General features: G+C 42.7%; 1 protein-coding gene across 1 annotated transcript in view; it reads right to left on the minus strand.

Annotated features, from left to right (window-relative positions):
• Positions 1-319: 319 nt before the first annotated feature.
• Positions 320-20038, minus strand: part of zgc:158398 (uncharacterized protein LOC568894 homolog) — a 33227-nt gene continuing 13508 nt past the window's right edge. The window contains exons 4-7 of the mRNA XM_028824637.2: positions 14643-14781; positions 10436-10583; positions 7218-7355; positions 320-3322 (exon numbers count right to left, since the gene is read on the minus strand). Coding sequence (XP_028680470.2) covers positions 3302-3322; positions 7218-7355; positions 10436-10583; positions 14643-14781 — 446 coding nt within the window. The 3' untranslated portion in view covers positions 320-3301. The remainder of the gene's footprint in view (positions 3323-7217; positions 7356-10435; positions 10584-14642; positions 14782-20038) is intronic.

A 20038-nucleotide genomic window follows, 5' to 3' on the forward strand; every position in this document is an offset into this window, starting at 1 on the left:
CGAGTGTGGATGACAATAGTTTTAAAGTACAGTAACTTCAGTACCGAATTTTATTAAAATTAAATTAAAATACCTTAGTCTAATCAAGGTTTGCTTTCAGAACCAATAGTGTTGTCAGTGTTAACATTTGCGTAAGAAATAAGTTTATAAAGACATCTCACAGAGCAATTGCTTTCATCTACAGCCAACAGACATATTACAGTTGTATTCAATTTATTAGCATCATACTTTATGCTATGGTAAAGAATTTTCTGGAAACCAATGCAGAAAACTCCATTGAGAATGTGGAGTTAAGTACAGAAACACCTCTTACACGAATTACTAAACTAAGCAATGGTGAATAAAAAAAAAAAAATCAACAAATGAGAAATTAATAGGAAATGTTTAGCATAGTATGAGAGATGGAACAGACAACACTCCATTTTCCGAACCTGCTTAATTCAATCATATAGTTGGAAGGACCGAACTCAAGGCATGCTTTAGCTGGGGACAGAACATCATCCCATAACATGCTCATAAAAAGTCAACATCAAACAATCTAAAATACTTTTTTGCGTGTGGGAAGAAATGTTACACAAACTGCACACAATCACAGATGGGGGACAAAGCTGATATTCTGCCAAATTAGCTGCTGTGGGTACAAAATCTGGACATTCTGTGACATGCTAAACCAAGCATTATGCAGCTGTTGATACAAGCAAACATTAAAGTACAGAGTGTTTAACATCACATTTTCAATATGTGTTATATTGGAAACCGCTAATGGAAAAGAGCTGGCCAGGTAAGGATTTGGATATGACGTAGACGTTCTCAGACGATGGTAGCCTCATGTCCTGTTGGGAAATGGCTTCAAGTGTCCAATAACATGCTATGAGTGACAAGATTTATACAGTGCAGAACCAAACATTCAGCAGGAGATGGTGTCTTTGGTGTAAACCATATAGGATAAGAGAAGTAACCACTGATGATAGGACAGTGGGTAGTGCTCGAGACTGAGACCAGTTGATGGTGACACTCATTATAGACGACACAATGCCCAGTGCTGTGAAGTATTACTTCTCTGGATGGTGTAAATTATTCACGGTGATTGTCTTCCTTTCCTCATGAAACTGCTCTGCTAGCCTTCATGCCGACATCGTTGATGTTGTCTTCCCATTATTGCAACAACAGAGCCAACATGTCTCACCTTTTGTTAGGAATACTGGACTTCAAGAAAAAAAAAACATCAGTCGCACTCCCAAAATGATTGATGTATTTTATAGTGGGTGTGCTGTCCTCCAGAATTTTCCACAATCCAGCTGTGCCAGTGTCGCCTACTTTCAGGCAAATAGATATTTTTTTTTTTTTTTTAATTGATGGTCCTTAAAGCCATGAATTGATTGTATGTACTTGAACAATACCGGGAATAGTCTCTAGAGGAAATAAAACATGGGTGCTTTAAAGATGTCACAAATGTAGCAGTTGATGTACAGCACAGGCAGAACACTACAAAAGAACGTGTATATCCAGTATCTAAATGCAAATACCTGGTGTTAAGTTAAATTGTTACTACTTACATGGGGAAAAATATTTCTTAGATTTTACTTATGGTCACAGTTGGCAGGTGTGTTTGAAAAATGCCCAGACTTGATTATTACAGACTTTGTGCGTAGACTACAAGAGTGTCAAGTCTTTGGTAGTTTTACTTTTTATTTTCAAATTTATTCATATTTGTTATGGTCAAGATTTTATCTGACTACAAAAACAGAACTTAAACTGATTTGCTGAAACAATAACCCTGGCTAATCATAACGCCTGTCATGTCGTCAGTGTGTAAACTGAATTAGATAGTAGGAACCAATATGAAAAATTATTACTGTAAATAGAAAATGTTGAGTTCATGAACAGCAGTGAAAACTGAAAGGTGTGAAGTGTTCCCACTGTACGTGCTAACTCTGTTATGAAGGTTGTATCTTGTTATTTTACACCATTAAAAATGGCATTGCCATAGATTGTTACTGTAAAGCTAGGATGCCACTGGTTTCTCCTGAAACACAAATCTTCATCCTCAATTCTATTTATGTACAATTATTTGACTATTCCTGGCTGGATTTATCGTGGTACAATATTACTACATCCAATCGTGTGTACTAAATACAGAGACGGGAATAAAACAATGTTTAAAGTGGGAGTTCTATTCCTAGGATCTCATCTAGAAAGAAGGGAACATAGAATAATTTTTTTTAAAAAGTAATACATAGAATATGACACTAATTTATATAATTTAACGGTTACAGGAAATGTGTTTTCATGTAAAGAAATATCAAGTACAGTGAACATGATGAGACGCCGTTGGCACTGGCCGGACTCTGCTGTTGTGTTTTCTCTTCCAATTTCATGCAGTCATTGTGAGGTTTGTGTAAAGGTTTAAAATGTATTTTCTTGTTGGTCTGCGCTATTGTTATTGGAATATGTTCTTCCAAAGACTCTGGATCAATGATGAGCACATTACTACTGAAATGATCCAGTGTATATGAAAAGTTGAACATCTAAAACGAAATTGTTCATATTGGCCATGTTGTAGTAGTATTAGTATTGTCACATTTCTTGCTTTCATTTCTAACAAACATACACAATGTGTGTGTATCGCAACAAAGGTATAAAGATGGCATTTCACAATTCTGGTTAAGTATCCCAATACTTGCCATATTTCACACGGGTCATGTATTTAATAATAAAACATTGCATCATTTATTATTTTCATTTTTCCCCGTAGTCATCATTTATTGCTTTACTCTTTTACTTTCACCAACTCAACTTTTGAGTCAACAAAGAGAGACATCTGAGCAAGTCCAGCAAATAAAAACCAAGAACCAAACTGAGAAGATATTTCATCTGCATTGAAACCAGTACCTTTAAGATATCACCCAGTTTAAAACAAACAAACAAAAACACCCAGAACATGAAGTTGCTTTGGGCCAACTCTGTCATGTTTCTGACACTTGAGGTCAGATTTTGGTATCCAGAGTGCCTTCACTCAGAGCACCCTGAAGGAGAGTCACCCAGGTCCCCAGATAGCAACGAAACAGCTGGCGGTTCTATTGGCAGTGTTATCACATGAGTGCATAAGCAAACAGTCCCACCGGTAAAAATCCAGCATTCTTCTAGTCTTTCAACTGGGATTGATGGCAACACAAAAGTCAACAGCGGTCTTCTATTTTGGATGTGCCAAACAGAGGAAATCAAGTGACATCTCAAGCGTGTCTCAAAAAGAAGATGAACATCCACCAGGGGTAACCCAGAACCCGGAAGAACAATAAAATTAAGATCCGATAAGAGACTCCTGAAAAAGAGATAGAAAATCATTAGCTGACATTACCGACCTTTACGTAAGTAGTTCTTAATTAACTAACTAAACGCTTTTTGATATTAGTCAAAGGAGTAAACAAATCTGCAGATCAGACAGAACCCCTTCTGACTCTCTAACATTTTGGCACCTGCTACATGCTGATGGCTAAAGAGTTCTACCTGCTAGTTTGTATTTCCCATTGCCACCAGTGTGTCTTGGGTAACAAATGAGATGGAACTAAGCTTTAAAAAGTTGGGAAACAATGGTCCAGACCGCCATACACAATCCGATATGTGACCTTCCCGTGAGCAGGGGGCTGCTAAGTGCTTCACATGATTTTTACTAGAAATGCTTGCAGTCGCCAATATTTTACTTTAATACAAAAAAAAGAGGCCAAATGTGACCTGTCTGAGGGGGTGTGATGCCATAAAATCGATAGTGTGGTTTAAAAGCTATTAACTCCCGTCATTTTGGAAGCAGCCACCAGCTGTGAATTATCAAATAAAGTAAAAGGTACACCCTGAAACTTTGATCATCTTGGGGGCAATTCTTGTTATCGTAGTTTTGCTTCTAGATTTTAATCTTTTCAGCCTCTTCCATTGCTAAATGAACAATACGTCAACAACAAAGCGAACCCAAGATGGCAACTGTAGAGCTGAAAGATCACACGGGGCTTGGAAGGAGTTGTCTTGAGTGTCTGCTGCTGCTTAATGTGCCAAAACTCCAGTTACCTGCTGTGCTGGAATTTATGCAAGATGTACTGTTCAGACAAACAAATAACACATTATAATAGTAATAAAAAGAGTATTTTATTTTCACTAAAATTAAGTTTGTGTTTCTTTTTTTCCCCCTTTCTGGTGTATTGTTATTTTTATAATACACAATTTTAGCTCTCTGCGATGGACTGGCGCCCTGTCCAGGTTTGTTCCTGCCTTGTGCCCTGTGCTAGCTGAGATAGGCACCAGCGCCCCTCATGACCCTGCTCTGGATTAAGTGGGTTTGAAAATGACATGACAATTGTATCTCACACTAAACAGACCCAAGCAGTGTATAACCAGGCAAAAAAATAATGCGCCATCAGTCTGTGCAGATGTTTGATGGGATGCTGGACATTACCAAGCAAATGAGAGTTAACTTGGGAACCCTTACCTGTGAAAATGGCTAACTGACAGGAGGAATCAAAGAAAATCGAAAATACACACCGCAGGTTTTCTTGGGTTGTGGGACTCAAAGTTGAGCAGCAAGGTGTTGTACAAGTTAATCAAAAGTGGAAGGGTGAGGTGTAATTTATGAATACAAACTAATAAGAACGTAACCTCCAAAAACAAAGAGTGAGAATAAGAACAAAACAGGCCTGTAAAGCGTGCATCAAAACTGCTCCCCAAGCTCTGTAAAGCAGTCTGTGTGATTAGTGGAAGGCTTGTTTGAGAAATAAATATTGAAAACATTCCCTCTCCGAGTCTCTCCAGCAATAGACCTGAAGTGACTTCCTCCCCTTCTTTTTTTGTGATGGGTCAGGCTGCACACCTCTGCAGCTCAGCTGGACCGCCAATTGGACTGCAGGTTTTGGTCACTTGGTTGTTTACTTGACAACTCGACTCCCACCCCTAATCCAATCACTGACACATCATAATATACCCAGCAGCCATACGTGCTCTTCAGAAAAGGTCAACCACCTGAAGCTAAGCAGGTTTGGGCCCAGTCAGAACTTGGATGGGAGACTCTCTAAGAAAAGCTTGGGTTGGTGAGACCAGCAGGGGGTGCTTAGCCTGTGGTCTGAATGGGGATCCCAGTGAGCCAGAGCAGTGATGGGGACATCACCTTGTTTTGTTACTTATTCTGTAATGCTATTGCCTCATCTTCATTGTTCTTCTTTTCTTGTAGCTTTCTCGTTGTTATCTTGTCACTTTGAGCTACAACGTCCTTTATAAATAAACTAGCTGTCCCAAGTGGCTGTGCCTGCATAGTAGTGAAACAGGACAAACTTTAAAAATAAATAATTTTTATTTTTAAAAATGTAATGATTTGAATTGAGAAGAATTTATATTGATAGCTTTCAATATTAGTTTTGGTTTTGCTATCAGGGGGTGAGAAAGTAGCTGTGATCTCTTTGCCAAAAATGTCAAAAATTGGAAGCGGAGGGTATGTAAGCTCCAACATCAAACGTCACCACCATATCTGATCGTGTTCAGCTCTGACGGGAGAGTGTCCCCCTTGTGGGGAAAAAAGCACATGGCCGTGATATCTCTGCCAATCAGCAGCTACCCTCTAAAACACACGTAGCTGTGATCTTTCCCTCAAAAATGTGAAACGTTACTCCTTAACAATCTCTAGATGATAATGTATGCTGAACAAACAGGTATCACTAGCTAAGAGGAAGCAACACGTGGCGAGAGGTCAAGCGACTCAAACAGAGGCTGGAGCATTGAGTGAGGAGGGCCCTGCCCGGCTCCCTACTCCTGTGGTCCCACCACCCCTTGGCCCACAGCCTTTCTCTTGGATCTGCACATGTAAATCAGTACCGCAAGAGAACTATGATACTTAGCGTGATGAGAGAAGTCGCAAAATCTACCGGAATGTTCAAGCAAACTATAGAAATAAACTCGATCTAAATCTGCGAAGTAGTTCTCTCGTGAAAAGCACACAGACGTTGCATTTTGTTTAATATATATATATATATTGCATAGTTTACTGTCAAATAAAGCAAAGAGTACGCAACACGTGTTTCGCCCTCATTTGGGCTCATCAGGCTCTACTGCTCCCCTCTCGAGGAACCTCGGACGTCAACATCAGAGACAAAGCCCCTTTACACTGCCCCACGGCATGTGGTTCATTTATTTGACAGTCTGTAGGTCCGGAGTAATTATATTCATTGCATTTGTAGAGTGTGTACGCCTGATGAGTCCAAATGAGGGCGAAACACGTGTTCGCATACTCTTTTGCTTTATTTGACAGTAAACTATGCAACATTCCATGATCTGCTTCTCGCAACTGAAAGAGGGCACCGTGGCAGATGTTTGCCGAATTGCAGACCAGCCACAAGCGTTACCTGGTAGGTAACCACCCATACAATCAGATTGTGATTCAGACTACGAATGCTACAAATATATTATGGCCAAAGCCTGAAATCAGCGAAAGTGGGAAGTGTCCGGCTAAATCAGGAAATGGCCAATGTCCTATCTTTTCCTTGATTTCGGGATTTGGCCAGCCAGTCTGCGAAATGGCACGGGGTGATCAGCCAAAGTTGGAAGAAAAAAGGCATGAGCAGCAATTTTGTTGCGCATTTAGTAGTGCAATTGCATCGAGTGTAGCCTTGGCGGCTCTTGTTCAGAAAGCGGACACCACTTGGTTGTTTCACAATAAATAAGATTAGGTATATAAGTAGGTTTCACATTTCTGTTATCATTTTAGCCCTACAATAGTGACGTAACATCAGGGACCTATTTTATTGTTCTTACGGTTAGTGTTTGAGCGAGGGGAAGGCCATCTCAAGTGGCGTCCGCTTTCTGAACAAGACCCGCCTTGACTAGTTTCTCATGCAGAATGGAAAATTCACTTCGGAATCTTCATCTGAAAGTTTTTAAGCATCTTCGCACCTTGAGCGGACTGTCTTACATCAGCGCATCAGATTTTGGCCAGGGAGCTCTCGCCACCTTGCTGCCAAAATGCGAAATGGCCGGCCAATTCGGGAACTGGCTGAACTTCGGGTTTTGGCCGTAACATATATATATATAGAGAGAGAGAGAGATGTTGTTGCTGCTTCTGTAACTTAATGATTTAACGCAACCTTGTTTTGTGTGTCATCAACATGCCAACAGTTAAAGTGGAGTCAGTAAATGTAACTACGGACATTTGTGCCATCATTGCTCACAATCGACGTTCTTTTTACCTTCTGTGAGTCTGCTCCGTTGCTATGGTTCTTGTGCTTTTTACTGTAAGAAGAAGCCAAAATGCAAACAAATGCACACAGGAGGAGGAGGAAAGTGCTGACGACTATCAGATGTTGTACTGCAAGGGCCTTTTCATCCTGCAACAAAAAGGTAGAACATTATAAGCTAGAAACAACATAAGACAAAAGTGACCACCCTCGGAACTACCATGTCCAAAAGTGACTTTGAAGTGATAGCATGTCATAAATGAACCAGGCCTCTTATTAAGTACTGAAGGAGCATCTCTTGATGGCTCACCTCATGACGAGTCACACCCTGGGACCTCTCACAAGAAAAGGGTGTCACTCCCCAGTTTAACAGACAAAGAGAAGGAACCCTGTAGACCAGTAGAGTGGGATTGTGTACATTTAAAACACAGAATGTACCGGAAAGGAAAGCTGTACGGACTCGGTGGCTACTGCCTCAGGATAGGTAACTCCTTTATTATGAAGAAATGGGAATCCTGAATTGATTTTAAAAGGCCACTCACCACTTGTCTGGGTGCAATGAAACCTGAGCAGGAGGTGAATGTTAAGTTCACCAGTGGGGCAAAGGCAGAAAGGTATGAAGAAGAAGAAGATGATGTCGGGAAGACCAGCTGGTCACTCGCACTGTTTTAGACGGCATACCTGTTACCCATCTAAGCAGGGTTGGTAGGGCACGGTGGGTTATTTGACTTTGGTTTTGTCTGTTTCTCTGCTTTAGTTGTACTTGAACCAAAGCTCTTTATTTACTGTTGGTAACAATTGCTCTCTGTGGGTGGCAACTTTGGTCATAATAGTGTTTATTAAAATAATGCAGGGCTTCTGTATAGACCATAGGAGAAGAAAACAGACAGGTGAAAACGTCATAGTAAATACAAATCGCTGCATGTGGATGAGTGGAACGTCATTTGAGAATTCATCATTGACAGGTCGGGAGTTCTAGTCGAGGCTTTGGTCACCAAACTAGAAGCTGTGCACATTGTTAGTGCTACTATGACTTTGTCCGTTTCAAGGATGTTCTCGCAGAATTCTTGAAGTGAAACAGATAATCACACACACTGAACAGAACTGTTGGGCAGAGTGTTGTGTGAAGAGTAAGATAACTTCTCTGATGAAACAAAGAACATCTTCAGCGTGCTAGTTAGTGGATGTCCGTGTATAGTGCTTGAACTTTATTACCAGGTTAGATAGATAGATAGATGTGAAAGACACTATATAATAGATAGATAGAGAGATAGATGTGAAAGACACTATATAATAGATAGATAGATGGATGTGAAAGGCACTATATAATAATAATAGATGGATAGATAGATGATGAAAGGCACTACATAACAGATAGATAGATAGATGGATATGAAAGGCACTATGTAATATATAGATAGAAGTGAAAGGCACTATATAACAGATATATAGATAGTTTGAAAGAAACTATATAATAGATGGACTGAAAGGCACTGTAAGATAGATAGATAGATATGAAAGGCACTATAAGAGACATATAGATAGAATGAAAGGCACTATGTAATAGATATGAAATGCATTATAAGATAGATAGATAGATAGATATGAAAGGCACTATATAATAATAGAGTGAAAGGCACTTTATGATAGATAGATAAAGATAGATAGATGTGAAAGACACTATAAGAGACATATAGATAGAATGAAAGACACTATGTAATAGATATGAAATGAATTATAAGATAGATAGATAGATATGAAAGGCACTATATAATAATAGAGTGAAAGGCACTTTATGATAGATAGATAGATAGATAGATGTGAAAGACACTATAAGAGACATATAGATAGAATGAAAGGCACTGTGTAATAGATATGAAATGCATTATAAGATAGATAGATAGATATGAAAGGCACTGTATAATAATAGAGTGAAAGGCACTTTATGATAGATAGATAGATAGATAGATAGATAGATGTGAAAGACACTATAATAGATAGATAGATAGATAGATAGATAGATAGATAGATAGATAGATGGATGTGAAAGGCACTATATAATAATAATAGATGGATGTGAAAGGCACTATATAATAATAATAGATGGATAGATAGATGATGAAAGGCACTACATAACATAGATAGATAGATTGAAAGGCACTATATAATAGATAGCCAGTGTATGATCAATAGAGAGACAGATATGTAAGGCACTATATGATAGAAAGACAGATAGAGAGATAGGTAGATGGGCATTATAAAAAGGTGTTAGTGGGTATTCTTAGATGCCCATGTTCAGTACTTGAACTTGAAATTTATCGCCAGGCTAGATAGATGGACTGACAGACAGATAGATGGAAAGGCATAAAGAGATAAATGGACAGGCTTTATCTGTGTGTAGTGTGGCGGACGGCTGGGACACCCTGACCATGGAAAAAACCAGGGGAACAAGTATTTTCAAGAGTGTTTCTCCCCTGGGCCAACAGAAGGCAGGATGTCTGTCTGACTGTCTGTGTGCTTTTCACGAGCGATCTACTTCTCGCATTTAGATCGGGTTTTTTCCTATAATCTGTTTGAACATTTCAGTTGATTTTGCTAATTCATCACGCTATGTATCACAGTTTGCTTGTGGTAGCGATTTGTCCTCACAAATCTGAAAGAGAGGCTGTGGGCCGAGGGGAGGCGGAAGTGGGACCTCAGGAGTTGGGAGATCAGAGCTCCGTGTGTTTTAGAGGGTAGCTGCTGATTGCCAGAGATATCACCGCCATGTGCTTTTCTACCCCATGCGTGGGATGCCCTGTCGTCAGAGCTGAACACGATCAGATGTAGTGCCAACATCTATTGATTTTTAAATCCACGGGGGGACAGCTAGTACATAATACATTCCCCCTGTGTTGCTAATATTTGTATTTTTATTATGTTTGTAACCTGCATTGTCTGCTTGAACAAGCCAGTCTACTGAGGATAGGATAGCTTGGAGGGAGGAGGTGATAAGGGTGGCACTGCCAAGCCCCCTCTAGCTGGGCTTATATTCATGGGGACAACAGGGTTGGCGTGAGATGTTGATTGGTTAGATCAAGTTCAGTTCAGGAGTTGATAGGTGTGGACTTTTTTTTTTTTTTTTTTTTTTTTTACCCATCTGGAGCACAGGCCCCCGCAGCAGATGGCTGAATGTGACGCACGTTGCACGGCGTGGTTATTGAAAACAACATCAGCAATAACGGCCTTACCTTTGACAGCATGACTGTGAGTGCCGGGTCGGGGTGGTGGGTGAACCGATGACATGCCAGTTCAGGATCGGCCTGGTCGATATCTTCTGAAGAAGGCACCACATACCTGAGTTCAGTGGTTGGTTGGTTGTGACACTTGGGAGGAGAGCTGAAAAGCAGCAGAGGATAACTTTTAGTTGTGTATGCAGGAGCTAACAGTGTGAATGAGCAATAAATGCATTTTATTATTTTTAAAAAGCAAACTTTTTCATATTTATTATGAAATTAATTAAAAACACAAGATCTAACCATTGAAAAAACCACAGTGCCACACATAAGAGAGTCAAGACCTCGGGTTACGTCTCATCTGAAGGAAGGTGGCTTCAGGGCCCACCTAAGGTATGTGGTATCACCCCAGAGTGGGGGGCGGGATCTGTCACTAACGGTCTCGTCTCTGTTTTCCCCGCCCCTTCAGGCCAAAGAAGCCCCGCCTCTTCTGGCTCGGTAGCTATTAAGGGGAGACACTCCCAGGGACCCAAGGTATGTGGTACGACCCTGGGCAAGGGGCTGTCACTAACGGTCTCATCTCCGTTTTCCCCGCCCCTTGAGGGCAATGAAGCCCCGCCTCTTCTGGCTCGGTAGCTATAAAGGGGAGACGCTCCCAGGAAGTGGCGTCTCAAGTTAGACCCGACTAGCCACAGGGAGGGTCATGCAGGCACTTAACTTACTTGCAGCACTGGTGAGGGCTTATTTTTCATAAAAGGAGCTAATTTATGTAATGCCAACAAATTCAATTGGGGTTTTGCCCAGTTGGCACCCCAACTATTGTTGATCTCACCTTGCATCATCCCCTGCCCCCCTACAATACACACACACATGAAGGGCATTGGCTTGACCACCTAGTGACCAAGTCGGTTTAATACCAAAGTAACCTTTTATCTTAAAGAGCAACACCGTAGCTACTTGTCCGTAACAGCTCAACTTCCCATGAATACGTAAAGCTAACATAAAGAGCAAACCCATGCCGGAGTGTACCGTAATAATAGTAACAGTTCTTTAAATTTATATAGCACTTTTCTCACTATTCACAGTGCTTTATGATCGTGAGTGGGGGGCCACTTTAACCACCACTAATGTGTAGCACCCACCTGAATGATGCAACGGCAGCCATTTTAACTCCAGTATGCTCACCGCACACTAACTATCAGGTGGTGAAGGGGGAGAGAGATAATTAGCCAGTTAGAGACAGGGGATGATTAGGGGGGCCAGAATGACCATGCCGTTTAGCCTGGACATCAGGATGCACCCTACTGTTTACAAAGGACACCCAGGGAACTTTAATGACCAGAGAGAGTCGGTTTTACGTCTCATCAGAAAGGACAGCACCATTTGTGTGTCCCCGTCACTGCACTGGTGGTATTGGGATCTCCCCACAGACCACCAGGTAAGCGCCCTCTGCTGGCTTCGCCAACACCTCCTCCAGCAGAAACCCAAGCTTTTCCTAGGTGTTCTCCCATTCAAGTAACGGCCGGGCCTGAATATGTGGATGACCTGTTCTGAAGCTCAGGTGAGGTGGCTGCCGACTATGTAGAGATGTACAGAAAGTGTTAGAGCCAGGATTTGAACCCAGGACTCTGAGGGTGCGGACCAGCAGATCCAACTGCTCTGTTCCTGTGGGAGGAGGTTGACTTGTCAAGTATACCTGAAACTTGGGCTGGGCCCGAACATACTTAGCTTCAGGTGGATGACCTCCTCTTTCCGGGTCCTCCCTACGTGGACAGTGCTCTGAGTAGTGTCTAAAACATTATATACCGTACATACTCGCGTATACGTCGGGTCTTGAAACCCGAAAAATCGATCAAAAAAAATCAGACCTCGACTTATACGCCCGTTCAAAAATGAGACACTTAAATTTTTCTTTTTTTTTTACATCTTCTTGCCTCCTCTAATGTTGCATCAGTTTCTCAGACACATCAAATTTTGTTGCAGCAGCGCAGTTACCGATTTCTTTCGCCACTTCAACGACTTTTAATTTCAAACCATATTCTTCTGATCGTACGCTCCATCGTAGATAAGGGATGCTCTTACGATAAAGGTGTATGACGGAGTGAAATACAAAAAAACACAAAACAGTGCAAACGTCGCTTCGGAAAAGTTTGGGTATTACCGTGTGGTCACGTGGGCACAATACATAGAAAACAAAGGCCGTGTGCTCTGTGGTGACTCTCTGAGGTGGGCGTTAGTGGCGTCCCGATAAGTTGCCCCTCACATTTCGCCCCCGGTAATTTTCACCCCAAACATTTCAACACCACTATGTTTTGCCCCGGTATTTATGAACATATCTATAATTGCGATTAAAAATTTAATAAACCTCACCCAACATTGAAAATAAAATAAGTTTCCTCAGGGAGTGTTCTTCTACGACTCACAGATCAACGTGTTCCACTGAAAATACTATATGTGATCGCCCCCATAAAAGGGGAGTATTGTATTTCAGATTTACTCGTGTTATGTGATATCGTATTGTACAATTGTACTGGATTACGCGTGTTTTTTTTTTGCCAACACTACGGCCGTTTCAAGACATGCGTTTATGGTTTTTGCCGACCTGATTATCGGTGGTGCGTGGCCGTGTTGAAGAACCACCAACACCTCGCAGACAGCGCAATATCAAAACTGTTGCGTCACCACTCACCGCATCATGAATTACTTTCTCACTGAAACCGTTACTTTTGCATTGTGACTAAACCTAAAATCAACTTTATAAAATTTCACTATGGCAGAAATAATTTCGTCAATTAGAGGTAAAAGAAAATTGATAACCACATTTACGTGTTTTTAAAGAAAACAACAACATGGAATCTGGGTCTGTGAAAAACGTTCCATCTGCAAAGGAAGTGTTTGGACAGTGAGTTTGGAAGGCCCAGTTGTAAAAGTGGTAACTAAGCAGAATCATGGAGCTCAAGTTGCAAGACCGGAAGCACTGCGATTGGTTGATGAAACCCGGCAACATGCAACGACCACAACAAATTGTTGCCTCCGTTGTTGCGACTGCACATGCCAATGTCACGCCATTGCTTCCTAGAAAAGACTCGCTGAAATGAACCATTCGTTATGTTCGAAACCACAACGGTGCTCCTGCTTTTTTCAAACAGTGTTCAAGACTTAGTAATTCCACAAAATTATCAAGAAATTATTGTCGATGGTAGTATGCAACAATTTTTTGATGTACGATTCTCAAGACAAACTGCTCCCAGGTCGCATGCTTATTTTTTCCACTCTTAACAATCTTCATTTACTGGCGAGTGGCCAGAAGTGGTTTTCTGATGTGGGGAGGGTAGGTGAAAATTACCGGGGGTGAAATGTGAGGGGCGAAATTTCCGTAAACCGGGCGTTAGCATGTCAGAATCTCTTGGACCAATAGCATGAGTTTTCAGCATTCGACTCATACGACCGACATTATAAAAACACCAGAAATTATGCAGTAAAATCAAGCCCCGACTTATCCGCGGGAGAACTTATCCACGAGTATATACAGTAAATGTAAAGAATTATTAATTATTATTATTATGTGGTATGGCAGCTGTACAATACAGATTATCACTCTGGTCATTGTAATGAATCCGTATAATTCAGTTAATATCGATAGAGATAGTTAAAACATCTTCTAATCTAAAAAAGACTGCCATAAAAATTTTGAGAATTACAGATAACATTGGGGAGTACGATAAACCCAATAATGACCGAGTCCAAACAGCGTAGGGTGTCAATTTTTGAAGGTTTTTTAAAGTTGCACCTCTTTATCATCAAACCTATGGCAGTTCTGGGGGTGGAGGTTGTGTGGATCCTGTCCCAAGCAGTAGTGGGCACATAGCAGGAGCCAGCTGTGGCTGGGGTACACCATCCATCACAAGGTCCACTGTCAAACGCTTTCATGCTCGGGTTTTGGGATACGAGAGGTAACCCTGTGTCAACACTCACTCGCACCAAGTGCCAAGTGCTAAACATTCTGCCCACTGTCGCATTTGCAACTTGAGAACTTTCTATTGTTCTTTCCTTTAATTTCTGCATTTTCCTTAAATACGCACGTTTGCAGTTTTTCCATTGTAAATAAAATATTCATCCCAACTTTGATTTGAATTTCAGCTTGCCGGCATTTGCGAACACTTGATGTGCAACAACGTGACCTTTCTGTGGCGTGCCAGCTTCAACACCCCGGACAACTCACTTGATTTTGGGCAGGATGCTCGAGGGAGCCGTAACAGTGACACACGCATGTGCCTCACTGCCATTTGAGGTGTCTCTCTCTGGCACAGGCCACCAGGGAAATGCAATCGTCAGATTCAGAGAGTTCGTGGCACCCAAACCTGTGAAGGAGAAACAAGTTAAATGAAATCTGACACTTGAAAGACATAAAAACCAAACAAAACACAGTGCATTTAAATGATGTGGTACATACTGTAATTGGAATTATCTCCAGCATTAAAATAGTGAATAATAATCCCATCATAGGCTATCTGCCTTGGGCCAATTTTGTTGCTATTTTTCGTGTCTCTTGGTTTGGGTTAACGACCCCCACTAACTTAATACCCCAATACTTTTTATGTGTACCCAGTTTGTTCCCAAACCAGACCCAATTAATAAATGCGGGAAAGCTGTATGCTAACCTCCTTGTGACTTGTGCTCAGAATTCTATGTAAATACGGTTATTCCTGAGTCAGGCTTGGGGTGATGTGCGACAATCCGCTTTACTGTGTTAAGCCCAAATAATTAAAACAGACTAATAATTAAATGTGGTAAAGCTATATGTTAACCTCCTTGGCGTGACTTGTGATAGATAGATAGATAGATAGATAGATAGATAGATAGATAGATAGATAGATAGATAGATAGATAGATAGATAGATAGATAGATAGATAGATAGATACTTTATTAGTCCCAAGGGGAAATTCACATACTCCGGCAGCAGCATACTGATACAAAAAACAATATTAAATTAAAGAGTGATAACAATGCAGGTAAAAACATACAATAATTTTGAATAATGTTAACGTTTACCCCCCCCGGGTGAAATTGAAGAGTCACATAGTTTGGGGGAGGAACGATCTCCTCAGAGATCGTCAGTGGAGCAGGACAGTGACAGCAGTCTGTCGCTGAAGCTGCTCCTCTGTCTGGAGATGATCCTGTTCAGTGGATGCAGTGGATTCTCCATAATTGACAGGAGTCTGCTCTGCCACAGATGTCAGACTGTCCAGCTCCGTGCCTACAATAGAGCCTGCCTTCCTCACCAGTTTGTCCAGGCGTGAGGAGTTCTTCTTCTTTATGCTGCCTCCCCAGCACACCACCGCGTAGAAGAGGGCGCTCGCCACAACCATCTGATAGAACATCTTATTGCAGATGTTGAAGGACGCCAGTCTTCTAAGGAAGTATAGCCGACTCTGTCCTCTCTTGCATAGAGAATCAGTCCAGTCCAATTTATCATCCAGCTGCACTCCCAGGTATTTATAGGTCTGCACCCCTGCACACAGTCACCTCTGATGATCACGGGGTCCATGAGGGGCCTGGTCCTCCTAAAATCCACCACCAGCTCCTTGCTTTTGCTGGTGTTCAGGTGTAGGTGGTTTGAGTCACACCATTTAACAAAGTCCTTGATGAGGTTCCTATACTCCTCCTCCTCCCCACTCCTGATGCAGCCCACGATAACAGTGTCGTCAGCGAACTTTTGCACGTGGCAGGACTCCGAGTTGTATTGGAAGTCCAATGTATATAGGCTGAACAGGACCAGAGAAAGTACAGTCCCCTGCAGTGCTCCTGTGTTGCTGACCACAATGTCAGACCTGCAGTTCCCGAGACACACATACTGTGGTCTGTCTGTAAGATAGTCCACGATCCATGCCACCAGGTATAAATCTACTCCCATCTCTGTCAGCTTGTCACTAAGGAGCAGAGGTTGGATGGTGTTGAAGGCGCTAGAGAAGTCCAGAAACATAATTCTTACAGCACCACTGTCTCTGTCTAAGTGGGAGAGTGATTGGTGTAGCATGTAGATGATGGCATCCTCTGCTCCCACATTCTCCTGGTATGCAAACTGCAGAGGGTCGAGGGCGTGATGTACCTGTGGCCTCAGGTGGTGAAGCAGCAGCCGCTCCATGGTCTTCATCACATGTGACATCAGAGCGACAGGCCGGAAGTCGTTCAGCTCACTAGGACGTGATACCTTTGGGACTGGGGTGATACAAGATGTTTTCCAAAGCCTTGGGACTCTCCCCTGTTCCAGGTTTAGGTTGAAGATGCGCTGTAGAGGACTCCCCAGCTGTGTGTTTGGAATTCTATGTAAATACGGTTATTCCCAAGTCAGACACAGGGTGATGTTTGACAATATGCTTTACTGTGTGAAGTCTGAATAACTAAAACAGACCAATTAGTAAATGTGGTAAAGCTATACGTTAACCTCCATGGCATGAATCATGTTCAGAATTCTACCGTCTTAAGCCTGAATAACTAAAACAGACCAATAAGTAAATGTAGTAACGCTGTATGTCATCCTTCATGGCGTGAACCCCAAGCGTGACTCGTATTTCAGAATTCTATTTCAATAAGGTTATTCCCAAGTCGGATTCGGGGTGATGTGTGACAATCCGCTCTACCGTGTTAAGCCCGAATAGCTAAAACAGACTAATTAATTTACATTGTAACCGCCAGAGGGCGCCCCTTGAGTCCAAACCTCAGACACCTCAATGCCCAACACACTTCTATTATAAAATAACAGGATTATTTATTCATCTACGACACCATCACAAAATCACCCTTCTTAAAGATCACGCACAATCACAGTACATCAAGCCAGGTCTTCCTCCTCCTGTCCTCCGACTCTGGTGGTGGGCTTCCTTTTAAACTGCTTCTGGCTTCCTGTCTCAGTTGTATGGATTGTTCACAAAACAGGGCAATCCTCCCCCTATGGCGCCTTCTGGCGGTTCCCAAAGTACCCCCGAGAGGGCTGCGTCTCCGGACACCCATTCCCGTGCCACCCTGCAGGTGTCCTAAAGTGACCCAGCCCTGAGGAACGCTACCACCTGTTTGTATGGGGGGAGTGAACTGCTCCCAGTGGCCTCATACGCCTTCTCCTTTCATTATGGCCTCCTGGCCAGGTATGAATCCTTCATTTATCCTGGTCCTTCCTTCGAGGCACCAACAACACGTTTCCAATACATATCGTATTTTTTTAAAGTGGGGGAAAAGTACTAGGGTGTCGTACCGTGGTAGCCATTACGGATGCAGTAAGACGTCAAGCAAGATGACACCTTTTACTGGCTAACTCAATATGTACATCTTGCCTGAAGAAGGGGCTCAAAAGCTTGCCAATTGTAATCTTTAGCCAGTAAAAGGTGTCATCTTGCTTGACGTCTTACTATGTCCATGCCCATGGTTAGGAGCAGGCGCTGATACATCGCCGCACCCACCACATGACAAACCAACTCAGGATCCCAGTTTAGGACCCAAGTGTAGCCATGCGACTGGTGACACCTCAGCACCACACAAGTTCAGATGGAATGGAACCAGTGGGAGGTTTTCTTACTATAGTGGGGGAAAAATATTCAACATTTTAGACTAATTTTTCTGTGAAGCTACGGTGTTCTTCTTCTTGAACCATCTGTAGTAGTGCATTAACTCTTTCAGGGCAGAATGTTGTCAACGGGAAGGGTTGGGGGCGATAATCAATGGTAAACGGTGTCCTCGCAGACATCTTCAACGTTTCTCTGAGCCAGTCATCAGTCCCGGCATGCTTCAAGTCGACCGCCATCATACCAGTGCTGAAGAAGTCATCAGTGACATGCCTGAATGACTAATGACCAGTTGCACTCACGTCAATCAGAATGAAGTGCTTCGAAAGGTTAGTCATGTCACACATAAAGACTAATCTCCCTGCCTCCCTTGACCCTCTTCAGTTTGCATACCGCTCAAACAGGTCAACTGAGGATGCCATAAGCTCTGCCCTTCACCTCTCCCAGACACATCTGGATAAAAAAGACACACATGTCAGGATGCTATTCATAGACTTTAGCTCTGCCTTCAACACAATCATCCCTCATAAGCTGGTTATAAAACTGAGCAGGTTGGGCCTGAACTCCACCCTCTGTAATTGGATCCTGGACTTCTTGACAGAGAGGCCCCAGTCAGTTCAGATGGGCTACAACACTTCCAGCATCATCACACTGAGCACTGGAGCACCGCAGGGCTGTGTGCTTAGTCCACTGCTGTTCACCCTGCTGACTCACGACTGCACAGCCACGCACAACACCAACCACATCATCAAGTTTGTGGATGATACGATGGTGCTGGAACTGATAAGCAGGGATAATGAAACAGCATACAGAGATGAGGTGGAACGGCTGTCCACATGGTGTGAAGACAACAATCTATCTCTCAATGTCGACAAGACAAAAGAGATAATCGTGGACTTCAGAAAATCATATCCCACTCAGCATCAACGGTTTAGATGTGGAGAGTGTTAGGAGTACCAAGTTCCTCGGTGTGCACATAACTGGACACATAACACCTCATCACTAATCAAGAAAGCCCAGCAGAGACTACACTTCCTGAGGCGACTGAAGCGACAAGTCTTCCCCCTTCCATCCTCACCATGTTCTACAGAGGCACCATTGAGAGTGTTCTGACCAGCTGTATCACTGTCAGGTATGGCAACTGCAACATATCCGACCACCAAGGATAGTGAAGACAGCAGAGAACATTATTGGGGTGCCTCTCCCTTCACTACAGAACATATTTTACAAACGCAGTGTCTGCAAGGTCTGCAGCATTGTGCAGGACCCCCTTACACCCCTCACACGGACTTTTCACACTTCTGCCATCCAAGAGAAGATACTGCAGCATCAGAGCCAGATCTGCCAGGCTGCAGGAGAGTTTTTACCCCCAAGCTGTCAGACTCCTTAACACAAGGCTGCCCCCTGCGACCTTCCACATGGCCTCAACCACCTCGAAAAACAGAACGTTTATACATGTGAGCCACTGTCCTGTGAAGATGAGCGTGCAGGTAGAGAAGAACTGAAAATCTTGTAGTGACCTTTAAGGATTTGACACTCTTGATATCCTTCTGCTGTGAAACATTCTGACCTGTCATTGTTTACACGTCTTAAACAACTATTAGTATACACTGATAATAGATACAGTATATATAATACAGAAAGGGCGGCACGGTGGTGCAGTGGGTAGCGCTGCTGCCTCGCAGTTAGGAGACCTGGGTTTGCTTCCCGGGTCCTCCCTGCATGGAGTTTGCATGTTCTCCCCGTGTCTGCGTGGGTTTCCTCCCACAGTCCAAAGACATGCTGGTTAGGTGGATTGGTGATTCTAAATTGGCCCTAGTGTGTGCTTGGTGTGTGGGTGTGTTTGTGTGTGTCCTGCGGTGGGTTGGCACCCTGCCCGGGATTGGTTCCTGCCTTGTGCCCTGTGTTGGCTGGGATTGGCTCCGGCAGACCCCTGTGACCCAGTGTTCGGATTCAGCGGGTTGGAAAATGGATGGATGGATGGATAATACAGAAATTATTTACTATTTATTATATTACATATCTTACACATCAATATTGCTGCTACTTCTTTGTCCTATC

This window comes from Erpetoichthys calabaricus, chromosome 18, assembly GCF_900747795.2.
Source record: "Erpetoichthys calabaricus chromosome 18, fErpCal1.3, whole genome shotgun sequence".
In the NCBI taxonomy this organism is placed as follows: Eukaryota; Metazoa; Chordata; class Cladistia; order Polypteriformes; family Polypteridae; genus Erpetoichthys; species Erpetoichthys calabaricus.